General features: G+C 40.8%; 1 protein-coding gene across 4 annotated transcripts in view; it reads left to right on the forward strand.

Moving 5' to 3' along the window:
* The window catches only part of MXD4 (MAX dimerization protein 4), a 38,530-nt gene extending 24,822 nt beyond the window's left edge, over positions 1 to 13,708 (forward strand). For all 4 annotated transcript variants that reach the window (XM_082282632.1, XM_082282631.1, XM_082282633.1 and 1 more), the window contains 3 exons: positions 6,631 to 6,745; positions 9,776 to 9,935; positions 10,923 to 13,708. In XM_082282632.1, coding sequence (XP_082138758.1) covers positions 6,631 to 6,745; positions 9,776 to 9,935; positions 10,923 to 11,071 — 424 coding nt within the window. In that variant the 3' untranslated portion in view covers positions 11,072 to 13,708. The remainder of the gene's footprint in view (positions 1 to 6,630; positions 6,746 to 9,775; positions 9,936 to 10,922) is intronic.
* Positions 13,709 to 14,881: the final 1,173 nt, after the last annotated feature.

The raw sequence follows: 14,881 nt of genomic DNA on the forward strand, positions 1-14,881 counted from the left end.
GTATCCAGAGCCTCTGTTTGCTGATTCTGTCGAAAACTCGAGTGCTCCTTGTACGCAGGTATTTGCATTTCATAAATAAATCTGTGAAGAGTCTTCCTGTAAAAACACGAGTGTCTTACAATTGCAGTTAACTCACTTCTGTATTTTATGCTGAATTTCATGTCTGGCAAGAAGATAAAATCGCCTTGCTTTAAGGACGAAACACAACCATTAGTTCACTGCTGGTGACTCTGACCCAAAGTTGTGGCCAGACTATTTTGGTTCATAGTGTACCTGGATAACATTTGACTCCAGAAGTGAATTTTTGGTGCAGAGATTCTTCTCTGACTTTACCCTATGCACATTATTAAGCCAGATTACATAGTCATTATGCAACAATGAAAAATTTAGTAACTGCTCTATATTTAAACCTTTGTGTATTAACTTCATTGCACAGCACCAGGATAGGTTTGAATGTAGGAAAAAAATGTGAAACATTAGAGAAGGAATCTGAAATGCTTTGGTAACTCAGTCCAGTTTGTAATAATGTGTCTTCTAGATTCATTTCAAATACATTTCTGTTCTTTGAAGTAGAGGCTTAGTTTGTATTTGTACTGAATTTGCCTTGTGATAAGGTCTGATGCTGTCTGGTTTTTGGACTGAAACAGTTAATGTACAGAAATGACATCTTTAATTTTTACATCTATTTCAAATCTATCAGTTATTCTCACTAGTGTGGCTTGTAGTGATTGCATTGCTTGAGTTTGATTTATAGTGTCCTTTTCAGAAGAGCACTGAACAAATACATTTAGCAGTTCAAGAATATGTCAACCTCCCATACACAGAGCTAGTGTAGTGGACTAAAATTGGGGCATCTGAAACACAGACACGTGTTCAGTCACACAAGTGTTTTTAGCACTAAGGCACCCTACGGAAAACACAATTAGGGCCTCCTTGTGAGGCCAGCATTGTTTCATGCCCACATGTGCTTCAGTGGTGCACTGTGGTGAGAGGTACGATGGGCTGTGCATGTGGAAGCAGCAACATCACGTCTAACCAGGCAATTTCTGCTGGGGCCAGCACAAAGGGAAGTTCAGGGCATGCAGTGTGGGAATGCAGACATTTAGTGGCTTTTTGGCCATTTCCTAACCTTCCAGATCCTTGCTGCTCATCAGCTGGAGATGCTGCATATCTACAATGCCTCCCAGTATGGCCAGGACAGCTCCTTTGCCAGACTGGGCAATCTGTTAGTAGCAGGGAGCAGGTGTGGACCAGACAGAATTGTTCTGGGACTTCCCACAGGATGACAAACTGCTGATGGAGTTGCTCCTTCCTTTCTACAGCCAGCTCTGGGTCAGCAGAGAATGGGTACATGTGGGAGTCATTCTTGTACTCTGGGGGGGCTGTGGAGTGAGACCTGGAGGATGTGCAAGGTGAACACTCGTCATGAATTTGACTTCTCTCTAGTGAGTTTTATGCTCTTGCTCACAATTGTTCAGAAATAGATGAACATGGCCCCTCTGACACTTTCAGCAAGTGACCTCTGGCAGTCAGGAACACAATGCCAGCAGTGGGAACTGTTTGTCTTTGGATGCAGCTTCCAGGAAATGCCCACCCTGTGCTAGCTACCATAAACACGTGGACGGCTGTTGGAAGCTTGTCTGCAGGGAGTGCCCAGCTGGGGTGGCAGGATGGACAGGAACACATTTCACAGGAACTTGATGCTGTCACCCTGTATCATGAGTGTCTGTGGCCATTTAATGTCACCAGGCTGAGGTGACAGCCTCAGGTGACATGGCTGAGGCATGCCATGCTGAGGACTGAGCAGCTTGTTTGGGATATGCACCTTGCCTTTGCAGCTGTCTTTGTGCAGCTCAGTGGCCTCTAAATAAAGTCTCTAGATTTATACTTGAATGGTTTAGGAAACACACCTTTGCTGCTGTCAAAAAACTGTGCAACTACTGCTTGAACAGCTATCTGCTGTGTGACTGGCTGCAGGCCATTTCTCTCTGCTGTTCTGGGCATGAGAAAGCCCTGGAGAGCCCCTGTGGAAAGGCTTCAGTGGATTTGGTCATTCCACAAACCTACCAGCATTCTATCAATCAGAGTGGCACAGGTTTAAGCCACACAGCTGTAGATGTTTTTCTGGTACATGAATGGGAGCAATCTTGTGAGTCAAATGCTGAAGTGTTACAGGCAATCTTTGATTTACATGTCCATAGATGTGAATGTATGTCTGTGAATGTTTATGGCACTGTCTGGGTAAATCTTTAAAAACCTCCAGGGACTGCCTTTCTGGGCCACCTATTCTGGTTGTGCACCACTGCCCCAATAAAAAATTTGTTTCCCAGTGTCCATTGTGAACCTCCAAATTCACAGCCATTGCCTCTTGTATTATTTATCCCTACAGAGAAGTATTTTGTTCCCACTGCAACCGCCTGTCAAGTAGTTGTAGGAATTTCTTGGAGTTGTTGCAGTTTCCTTGGAATGAAGATTATCCAGGGTGAACAATGGACTTTCTTGTTTCTTTTTTTCCCCCTCTGCATCTTAGTATTCCATTTCTTGGTGTGCTACAATGGATTCGCATCTGGGATTTCATAAATGCGGCAAAGCTTATTGACCATTATTTAATAGACTCATTTAACCCAATTCTGAAATTGATTAGGGTCAAAGATCTTAATTTACCTTTGTATGGCAACCCTTTCTTTGAGAAGTGGTGAACCTGCCTTTCCACAGCCAAACACTGGAGCAAACTGGAGTCTCCAAGGACTAGAATCAGTGAGTGGCCTTCCTGTGAACTTCTGGTGGATGGCCTTGTTCTGTAGGAAAATTCCTAATAACACCTTTTTGCTGCTTTGTCCCTCCATGTTGTGGGGCTCCAGGGTTCATTCTGCCATGGGTTCTGAAATCCCTGCCACTCTTGCCCATCATGGCTTATGTGAGTTCAAAACCAGTTCAAAGCAATTCCAGCTGGTAGCCTTTGGGTCAGTTGTCAGCAGGTGGCTTTGTCCTTTATGTGAATGTGAGGAACCACCGGACAGCTGCTAGACATGGCCACTGCCCTGGAATGCTGGCCAGTCTGGGCTTATCAAGCATTAGAACAGCTGTAATGCAGACTCATAGGTCCCTGTTGTGAACTTGCTTATGGAGAAACACTGGAGTCTTGAACATTTGAAACCCCTTTATCATCTGGCACAAAGGGCAATGTGATAAATCAAACCAGGCACCCATGCACCTCTCCATACATGGGGCTACACCCAAAACAGAGAGCTGCAGGCTTGATTTGGATTTTGGATGGCATTTTTTAGATCCATACCTTCCCAGATGAATTCAGTACCAGTGATGAAGGGGATATTTCTGTGCATCCACATGGGGTGAGGAAAGTGCCCACTTCTGTCAGTGCTGGTCTCCTGGCCAGACACCACACTTGGTTTGGGCAAAGACATAGCAGTGGGGTTGGAAGCTGGAGCAGAGCATAATTACCCAACTTCAACCACATTTCATGCAGAGAGACTGTTACCCTGTTGCTCTGACACCAGGCTGCTTTTTTTTTTTCTTTTTTCTTGCTTTTTTAATTTTTTTTTTTTTTTAGGTGGAATTTAAAGCGTGAGCTGCAAAACACAAAGCAGCTCTGGCTGTGATTACCTCTGTGAGTGCCTTTCCCTCCTCCTGTGGTCACAGGCAGCCAAGGAAAAGCAAAAGCTGTCAGGTCCCTGCAGAAAAAGAGAGAAATTAGTGCTGGCAGAGTCTGTATGAGACAACTTATCTGCTGTGAAGTTTGAGTCCCTTGTTCCTGCTGGTGTGATCTGTTAATGTAACATGCCTGAAATGTTTTCTTACATTCTTACAGTTTTTTCTAAGATGTGCAAGATGAAAAATGTGGGGATATTTACTCCACTACCACAGGGATTTTGGTGGGCTGGTTTTCTTTTTGTACATTCACAATCTATGCCATCAATTATAATATATGAATTAGTCACATAAACATGCCTGCATTTATGTAAATATCTATGTAACGTTTATGCTTTAATATCTTAAACGGATTCATAAGTGCTGAGTAATTAGATGAAAGAAAAAGTCCTTTTAAGAAAAAAAAGATAGAGGAGGTCTTTCAGCAAGTGTGTTTATTACATTTACTACTATCAGTTGGTAATACTGAAAAAGCCTTAAAGCAGATTTGTTAATACTCAGCTCTTCTAATTCTTCTCACTGGTCACTAAAAATACGCTTCTTAGATTCAGTCCTGTGTTCTTCATGGCATTTCTGTAAGGTCCTGCTCTACCTGCAGGTAACATAAAAGAGTTAGTGCTTTAAAAAGGCACACGGCCATGCCCCTGACCCTTGGCGGTATTTCTGTGGACTCCCCAACTGAGGGCAAGGAAGCACACCAAAGCCTTACTTTCTACTCCCTGTGGTAAGCAGACTTTCCTCAAATAGCAAGAGACAGATAAGTTTAGTATGTAGTCTGGTTTCATTAATGTTTTCCAGAAGTAATACTAAGTAAATCTCTGATCAGCAGTTCTGTATATTCCTTACCAGACTTCTAATTGCTCCAAGTATACCGATCATTCCATTTCAAGGTGTTTACCTCTCTGTTTACTATTTGGTACTATCCTTCTCCTCTTCCTTCCCCTATCCTCCTTTATCTTCAGTCCCCACTTTCTTGTCCTCTGTCTAAATCCAGTTGCATCCAGGTTGGGCTGAGTGATGCAGACAATTGTGTTTATGTTCAGCAGCCATTTAGAAAACAAAAAGATTATTTGAATTTAGTCCCTGAAGCAAGTTTTTGTATTTAAAATGCAAACCCAGCCAAGCAGTTGTTAGATACAGACACAGAAATAAAAATTTACCTCATTAAGATTTTCTGTATAAATACCAGTGGTCCCTAATTTGGACATTTCACTATTTTAAAGATCAATATTCCAGTTTAAGGTAGCAGCCTCAGGGGATCTGATGGGGCTATTTTTGTGAATACTTAGGCCAGTCTTTGTTGGTGTTGTTTAAATAAAAGCATTTAGATGCTTAAGTTTAGAGCCTTGTATTTAAAAACAAACCCCAGGCCTAAACAAAAAGTCTGTCATCAGTTTTCTCTTTTGAATCATGTTTTCACCAAAAATCCTTTTTCCCTAAGTGGCTTGAAGAAAAAAATAACAATTTTACAGACATGCTTTGTGATTTCTTACCTAGTACACTGTTGATATATAGGCAGACAGAACTAAATATGTGAGTGTGTAGTCATTACTGTTCTGTATTAGGTTCTATTTTGGTTTGGGATTTTTTACCATTAATTCTCAGGTTATTTTCACATTGCACTGATCATTCCAATTATACGTGTGTAATTTGTCATTTGGTGTATATTGAATCTTCTTCAGCCGCATTTCAGGCACTGATGCTGGATTGTGGTTCTGAATTCATTGTTCAAAGAAAGTTCATTCTTGACCAGAAGTGTTAAATTCCCTGCAGTGTTTGTTTCCTTCATGCAGCATCAAGCAAATTTGAAAAAGATGATTATTCACCTCACACTTGTGATCTGCTTCAGTTATTCTTATGGCTGTGAGGGTGATGTTGGCTCCAGGTCATCGCTTTGCTCAGCCTGTAACAGGCTGGCAGAAAGGAAAATAGTAGTTACTTGTGGAAGCACTTCCACATCCATTTCTATCTCATTGGAGAATCATGTGGATTCCTGTTCAAAGCCTGTGAATTAAAACCAGGAGAGATTTTCTTTAGGATGTAACTGTAGAAGCGCACTTGCATGTGGTTCTTTGGTTGGCCACTGCCTTGTTTTGGATAGGTCAAGCAACTGTTTCGTGGACTATTGTATTGCCAGCTGCTTTCTCAAAGACTGTTTGGAAAACATTTGTAGAAATAGTACTTTGTTCATCCTCTTTTTACTGATAGATTAAGGGCAGTAGTACAGGAGAGATGTTGAGAGCAGCAGTAGGGACACTTGCAAGGGAGTACCAGAGAAAGCAGGACCCTGTTGTTGAGGAATATGGCTGGAAGTGTTTTTTCTTGTGTGTTTATAACAAACGCTGTGCAGTGAGAGGAAGAATGTCTCCTCCTGCGGGGACTGTGGGTCAGTAGAAGGGAGGAGAAGGGGCATCAAGACCTCTCTGTTAAAATACATTGACAAATCTTGGCTGGAAACAGCTCTGAGCTGTGAAGGGCTGCATGGATGCCATTGCCTTGCATAGCAGGAGTGTGTCCTATTGCAGCAGGCAGGGACAGGAATGGGGAGAAGGGGATCAGGGGATCAGGGTCTGCAGCTGCCCACAGCTCTGTCTGTGCCTGCAGAAATCACTGCATTGGAGCAAAATCCCAGTTTTTTTTCCTTACCCAGCCATAGGGTAAGGAATCCTTGCCTGGATGTCTCAGATCTCTGAGCATACTCCCCTTTGGTTAAGACGGGACTGACCAGGCTGAGCAAACTGCTTTGAAATACAGGTATGAACCTCCTGTCTGAGTGTGCCAAGCAGCATTACTGCATTTCAAGTGACCTTTCAGTCTGAAACTTTGCCAAAGGGAGGGGAAAGGAAGCCACCGTTGACTCGAGTTCTGCACAGAGATCCTGCAAACAGATGGTGTTTGCATATAGGATATTCTGTTCGGGTGCAACCCTACTACAACGCTCTTCGTTTTTGATGATTGCAGGCGGGCTAAACTCCGGCTATATTTGGAACAGCTAAAACAGCTTGTGCCTCTCGGGCCGGACAGCACCAGACACACCACTCTAAGTCTGTTGAAAAGAGCTAAGATGCATATCAAGGTAAAAACATTCATCCATGTTTTTATTTCTTTTAAGGGAGAATCTTCCAGAATGTGTGTCCATAGAGAGAAAACAAATTTTCACACAAAATCCGTATCCATATGTCCAATCTTCTGGATTTACTGGCCTTTATTACTTGCAGGGATTTCAGTCACAGTGTCAAGGTTTAGTGCTTTGCAACTTAGCATCTCAAATATATAAAACAGTGATTTTGTGATTTCTGCTTTCTGATAACTAGTGTATTTAATGATTTACACTATAATTTAAAAAAATACCTGTCAGAGCTGTTCTTTGATTAATACATATATTTTTTAAGGACTGAGCAAAGTAGCACTGTACTGCATTGTTTTAAATGTAAAAAGCCAGATCCATTAATGACGAAAAAAAATGGAATCAAAAAGATCATACCTATTAGCAAGCTTTATCCCCATCAACATTTTGTTGACCAGATTCTCATTTAAATGAAACAATTAAATGCAATCCCTGTTAGTTGCTGCTCCCCTTGTTACAAGTTTAAAACAAAAAACAGCCTCAGATCTCACCTATGATCCAGCAGCAGTGCAGGTTCTACATTTGCACAGGTAATTCAAAAGAAATTATTCCTCAGGCCTCCTCTCTCCAAACACACCTTCTCTCCCATTTTCACTGTCGTCATTTTCAGGGAACAGGGTTATATGCAGAAATAAGACAAAGAGGTATTCAAATGTAAAAGTTAAAGAACAGGTTTCTGCTGCTGTGTCCAGGACTGTAATTACTCATCTGGCATTTTTTCAGTGTTACAGAGAAACAGGTCAAGAAAAGTGTCAGGCAAAATTGAACACTGCCAGTAATCTTGGAATATTTTGGAGAACAGCCTGCTGATGCACAGCTTTAAGATTCACTGCAGTTACAGAAATGGATGTGATTCATATGAAGAATTAAAGATTAATTTAAGCAAAACCATTCTTGTGAACAAGTTTATGGAGCTACTTTTTCAGCACTTCTAAGCACATTTGCTCCAGCTGGGCAACCCCTGTTTTTACCATTTGAGATTTTGGCCTCTTGTTTATAATTCAGGCTAACATGCATGAAAGGCACTGCATGTGGTTTTTGTCTTGGGCTGCCCCCCTATCATGGGCTTATGCATACAAATTGAAAAACTGTTTTTACAAGTGGCGAGTGTGTGAGATTAGCCCTGTAGTTACCATTTCAGCTGCTGATAAAAAAAGCTGGGAACAGATTCTTTCCAGATCTGTCTTGCACAGCACCAAGTGCTCATTTTCTGAAAACTGAGACTGAAGTTTAACTTTCTTTTTAAGGTTTTAACTGAACCTGCCCTAACTGGGTTAGCTCTTAATTGCTTCCCTTTGTCAGGTCAGCTCCCCCCCCCTGCACTGCCAGAGCTTGCCCGTGCCCGGCTGGCATTTCAAACAGAGTCATTAGTTCTGAACTTTTCACACTCACATCCCGCCCCCCCCCCCCCCCCCCCATATATTGAAATTTGCTCTGAAAGATTGGACAGTTTTGAGTCTCCTGGATATGAATCACTGAGTTCTTTCCTAAAATAGTCGTTTAAGTTCGGGATTGCAGCCAGGAAAATACAGGAAAAGGAAGTCTGATCAATTGGGCACATTTGGTTTGTTGTGTACATGGATGTACCAACCCCTTTTCTTATTATAACATTGTGTATCCACCTATGATGAGTATCTACAGAGTGCATTGCCTGGGAGGGGGCTCAAAATGAGGCAGAAGAAGGTGGATTTCACTGAGCCAGGAAACTGCCCCGTTCAAGAGTGTCAATTATTTTTTCAAATACTTTTATTTCAGGCTTGCACTGGAACAGCAAAATCTCTGAAAGGGTTTTGCTTGTGGTTTGCTGTGCACTGTCCCAGCCTGCTCTCCTCAGAAAACCAAGCCTAGTTTCATTCAGACGGCAGGGAGAAATCTTCAGCAGCTGTACTCACTCCCTGCACATCTCCTAAATCTCAGTGATTGTGTAAACACAGCTCACAGAGAAATCTGCTCACTCTTATAAGTGCTTTTACTGCTACAACCTGTAATTTACTGCATCAGATAGATAATTTTTTTTAATAATAAAAGATGTCTTGTTTTGTGTATCCCTCGTGCTTTTAATCTTAACACTTTCTTCCCAAATTATATAGTCACTACTTCTAAATGGCTACCAGTGATTTGGAAGAGGGCTCAGTTCAAATACTAAAAGATAATATTCCTGTTACTGCATTTGGACCAACAGTGCAGCACATTTTACCGGGTGGGAAGTATTCTTTTTATTTGCAAAATTAATACCTGCTTTTATTTTGTCAGAGGGGAGATTTTAGGCAGATATGTGGAAGGATCCTTTCACAGGCTGTTTGCTGAGAAATTTTGGATTAATACCACTGACTTTTCAGGTGGTATCACAGAATTATCACACTTGCTCTGCAGAAGTTCAAGGAGAAAAAAATGCAAGAATAAAGAGTGTTGTTAGTAAACTCCTATATATAATTAATGCTGCTTATTGTTAATGAAGCTTTTTAAATGCTAAAATTTTCCATGGCCTGTGGTAGGAGGGAGAACATTCAGAGGCTCACGATGGTTCCTTTATGGTGATAGGTGAAATCAGAGACTCAGCTAAAGAGGCGTTATGTTCTCACTGAAACCTGAGCTGTGCTCGAGTTATCAAAGATGATGCCGGTTTTGCCTGATAAAATGATTTAAATATTCCCCACAACCAAGGCAACAATAATTCAGTCTTAGCCAAGGAATGTCTGCTAGTGGCAAGAGAGTCTCTGAGGGTTTTTTTTTAATATTATTATTTTTTCCCCTGTAACCATATAATTTATTGTGAAACAAATTCAGCCTGCTAAAATTGTACTGACCTCTACAGAATGCTAACTAAAAAATTGAACTTTAAAATTTAATTTTAACTTTATATTAATTAATTAAAATATTTAAATTGCTTTTAAATTACTGTTTATGAGAAGACCTTAAGTTACTTATGCTTTGACGTGGGTACAAACTGACAGCTTACTGTGTTTCTCTCCCTTTAAGAAATTGGAAGAACAGGACCGGAAAGCTCTGAATATTAAAGAACAATTACAGCGGGAGCACCGCTACCTCAAGCGCAGATTGGAGCAGCTATCCGTGCAGGGCATGGAGCGAATCCGCACTGACAGCATGGGATCAACAATATCCACTGACTCTGAACAAGGTAATTGAGCCAGGCCTTCCCAGAGGGGCCTGCAGGAGCAGGAAGGAAAAGGGAAGTAGGGAAACAGGAAAATGTCATTTCGAACTAAAATCAAGCTTTCAACAAAACCCAGACAAAATTGTTCCATAATGTGATTGGAAGAGTAAAACATTGCCGCATCTTTTTCACATTCTTTGAAAAACAGTCTCTTTCTTAATCAGTTTTTAAGCTATTAATATTGTGTGGATTTTTAAAGCTATTTATCTTGCATGTGTTTTTTGCCAGTTTTTTAAACAATTACCATTTCATGTTTTGAATTTTTAGTGTAATTATTGGTAAGGCTGGCATAACATGGAAAAAAAAAAATCTTATTTGGCTTAATTCTTTTGTGTGAATAAATTAATTCCACATCATTTATTGTGAAATTTTAAAACATTTTCTGTGCAATGATGACCAAGGATTCTCTGCACTTGGTTTTCATTTGAGACAGAGCTCATCAAGCTGTCTGTTGCCATTTCTTACTTTCCCATTTGGAAGTCTTTCTGTGCAGAACACTCGCCCAGGCTGGCTGTTTCAGGGCCCAGGGTGGTGGAGTGGTGGGTCTTGGGGCAGTTACCTGGTGGTCACACCATGGCCAGCCAGCACGTGCACGGTTTGGAATTACCACGGACAGTGCTGCAGTACGACAGCCTTTGAGGGTCAGCTTTTTTCTAAATTAGTGTCTGTGTGCAGGTTGGAACAGTTCTGGGAAAGGATTTGGTATTGATGTCATGCAGTATATTTATGTGGCTGAGGACAGAAGGGATTTTAATTCTCAGGTGGACGAAATGATCCTTTCCTCAGGAATTACTGTGCCAGTTCTTTTTTTAATTACTGTTATTATTATTACTATTATTATTATTATTGAAACTGAAGTGTGATTCAGGTTTCACCTGGATGTTGACTGACACTGGCCCATGACTAGTTGCTACAGCTTCCTGAAAATGTGCCTTCTTATGTTTTCTTTAGAAGTAGACATTGAAGGAATGGAGTTTACTCCAGGTGAAATGGACAGTATTGGAAGTGCCAGTGATGCTGAAGACCACTACAGTTTGCAGAGCGGTTCGAGTGACGGAGGTTACACACATTCCCGCAGACTGAATGCCAGGCTCTCATAGTGCCTGAGTTACCCGCTCAACTCAGGACCATCTGACTGAAGCACTTATATATGAATATTCCAGAGGTGTCAACTGCCACTCTTCCGGGAAACCCCAACCACAATACTCTGACATGGAGGTTTCTTACCCACGGTTCCCTGCACCGTAACCACAATATTAGATATTGTAAATCATGGGTTTGCTGCAGAGAACTGTGGTTAGGTACAGTTGTGACTTAAAGCTAGCTTGATGTAGCCATCCTGCAAATTAAAGGAAATAAATTATGTCATTCCATTCAAGAAGTATTAAATTCAAACTGTTGGAAGCATGGCATAAGGGAGTTTGACAGTTTATTTTGATTTTGCAGAAACCATTTTCAAACATGGAAGAATAAATGGAATCTACAATGTGTTAGTGATTCAGAGGTACAAAAACCTAAAACTACTTTTTGTGGTATTTTTTCATGAAAAAAAACCAAACCCAAAACATTTTGAATGCTGTATAGTGGGCTCCATAGAGTAAATTCTTTCAGCAGTTGTTTTTTGGGTGAAGCAGGCAGATAAATCTTCAAATCTCAGATGATCTTTAGAAAAGGTCATATTTACAAGTCACTACTGTACTTCAAAACGGGGGAAAAGCCAGCTCTAATAATGACTTCATGTGGGATGATCTCAACTTTCTTTTGCTTTTTGTATTCAATATCCAACCAGCAGCAAATCATTCTATCCATGTTAACGGGAGCAGTAGAAAGCAACATGGCAGTTTTAACCTGTTACCGTGGAATGGATGACATTTGAAGCATTTCAGTGGTTTTATGGGTTGTTGTTTTCATTTCTTTCTCTGAAGAATACAGAACTCAAGTGATCCAGTTTGTGATAGTTAATCTTTCCTTGCAAGGAAATGAAATCTCTGTTTGCTTGTATTTTTTTTTCTTTTCTTCTATTTACACATGTCAATACATTTTTATGGAAGGCATGGCTTAAAATTACAGTATTCAGCTAGAAGATAATTAATTTTTTTTCTTTTGCACACTATAATTGCATTTTCTATTCTTAAAAAAGTGCAAAAAAATTAAAATGTATGCTGTAAAACAGCAAAGTTTATTTAGTACTCATCAAGCTGTTCAGAACATATTTACCCAAATTGTAGCAATACTATGAAGATGTATTTTAATACAACTTCTGCTTAGTGAAGTCATTAGAGCTTGGCTTGCCGGGTAAGAAAAAAATGGACCAGTCTTTGCATTATCTGTTTAAAGAAGGTCTTTTAAAAAAATTTTAAAAAGAAGGAAAAAAAAAGAAAAAAGCTAAAAAAAAAAAAAGAAAAAAGCTATAAACACTTTTAGGGAAGTGATTTTAGCAAGTGTAGTCTATATTTCCTGTAAGAGATTTTGTATTATATTTTCCTAAATGTTCTCATTTACTTGTATAGGGAGGGGAATGGTACAGACCCAGACCAGAGTCTCAGGGACTCTTCACCTTTGTCATATTGTGCCTTGGTGACCATTTATGTATGCCTCTCCTTTTCATTGTTTAAAGGACAACTAAGCTTTGTTTCAAGACCCTCTGTTCAAATGGTCAGTTGTCCACCTTCTTACGGATGAAGCAGAGAGGTGTATTTATATCTTCACCCTCTCACAACTGATTCAGTGTGGCTTTAAGTAAAATCATGAAATTAGGTTTTGGTGCGAGGGTTAATTGTCTTTGTATGAGCCCTCCCTTGGATTCTTCAGCACCCGAATCTATTTTTTGTTAGCTTTTAAAGTCAGGGTCTCTGTGAGACCAGCGCTCAGTGGCTTGGGAAACACAAATGTACTGTGTAAGGCTATGGGATGTCCAAGTGTGGTGCCATTTTTAGCATTTGGATACAAGACCTCATGACAGACTGACCATAATGATCAAAAGCAAAGGTTCAGTTGTTCTTTCAACATCTGACATACGTGTCCTCCCTTTGGCTCTTACAACACGGAGTAGAAATATGAATACATTTTGTGGCAGCTTACAGATCCTTGTTTGCACTCTCGCTTACTGCTTGGAACTTGCCAACAAGGAAACGTATACATTTAATTTACATAACCTAATGGATGGCCACCCCTACTTTGGCTCTGGGGAGGGGCCTAAGGTTATCAACTCTGGCAGCTGAATAAGTAAACAATTAACCTTTTCTGTGATGCAGGTTTTGGTATTACGTTCTATACACCTTGCATATTACTAAAATCCTCATTGTTGGGGAAAGCACACAGCAATATACTCATTGTGTGTAGCTGACAAGCAGCAGAAATTACTAGCTCCTTTGGTGCATATGTAACTAATTTCCAAATCATGGAAAAAAAAAATAAGAGTTTACTTTAACACACGACTGTTAACAGGAAAAAAAAAAAAGAGGCTAGTATATTGTTGCTGTTCATTTATTATATAATGAACACATTCATGGATTGTAAAGTGTTTCCTTTCATGACAAGCAGCTCTTGCACAGAACCTCCTAATGAAAAGAGATTTGAAACTTACAGAAGGAAAAACGAGACTTTAAATTGAACATTATTGTACCTTAGGTCAACCTGAAATTTTCCTTTTAAAGATGAATGTGCTAACTTAATGAGTTCTTCCACGCTGGGTATCCATGGCTTTGTAGATCTTATATTTTCAATAAAAATTACTCGAATAATCTTGAGTGGAAATAAAAAGGGTTTATTTGTTTTTACTTTTTCAGTTATTACAGCTGGGAGCTATTATGCTGGTAAAGAAAAATGACACCATACTGCCTGTGTCATTCTCCCTCAAGCACAGTCCAACTTAAGGTGGAATTTTCAGGCACAGCCCCCGGACAGCAGCAGCCCTGTTAGAGGCAATGGCGCAGCAGTTCCTAGGGTCAGGTTTGGGGACTGGTCTGTCCCCCTCATCAGAGCTGCAGTCCTGTGGGGACAGTCAGGGCTCTGACATTTCTTCAGGGCCGTGGTTCTGCTGCTGAACAGCCAGTGCAGCACTGCCTGTGGCCACAGTACCTTGGGATGCAAACAGTGTTATTTTTATTAATTTTTCTCAGCTGGACACTTGTGTGTGTGCTCCATGCATGTGCAGAAGTGTACCTGTGCCCACAGTGGGACTGCAAATGGCAAACTGTTTGCTGCAAGATTAAATCCTGCCACCACCTTGGCAGCTCTGCTGTGTTGTCATGACCGTGCTTTTTAGCAGGTGAGGAGGTGCTACTGCTCAGCTCATCCATTTCCTCTGCAGTTACCACATCGGAAAAGAAGCAGTAAGGACAAGATTACAGGGCTGCTAGGTCTTTTTCTCTGTGGAAGAGGCTCTGAAGGGATGAAGTGATTGCAAAGTTCTTTTTATGGAGACATAGAGGTTTGGCCTGTTTCCTGGGGGAGAAGAAAGGAAGGGCTTTCCCCTGCAGTACGCAGGTGTTGGAGGATACACGCCTCTTCATTGCTCCTGGATTAGTGCTTCCTCCAGCTCCGTGACTGCACTCTGCCATCACCGGAGGGAGGCACAAAAAAGCCAGCCTAAAATTGTTAGTTTTTTCTGCACATTCTCTGCTGCAATTCAGAGGATGAATCCTCCTTCACACCCATCCTCTCTCTGCCCAGCTTTTACCCTGGCAGGCCCATTGCAGCTGATTTATTTATCTTCTGAAAAGAGCAGGTTTGGCAGTAGAAGCTCTGCAACGCATTATTAACCAGAGACTGAATCCTGTGTTGTCTTCTGCAAAGAACAAACTTGGTTCAGAGTGAGTTTTAGCAGGTTAAAACAGGAATTAAAAGCTTCCCCAAAAGCCATGAGAAGGACAATTTTATATGTGGTGTTTATAGATGAGTTTCAATCC

The sequence above is a fragment of the Coloeus monedula genome (assembly GCF_965178545.1).
Source record: "Coloeus monedula genome assembly, chromosome: 5".
In the NCBI taxonomy this organism is placed as follows: Eukaryota; Metazoa; Chordata; class Aves; order Passeriformes; family Corvidae; genus Coloeus; species Coloeus monedula.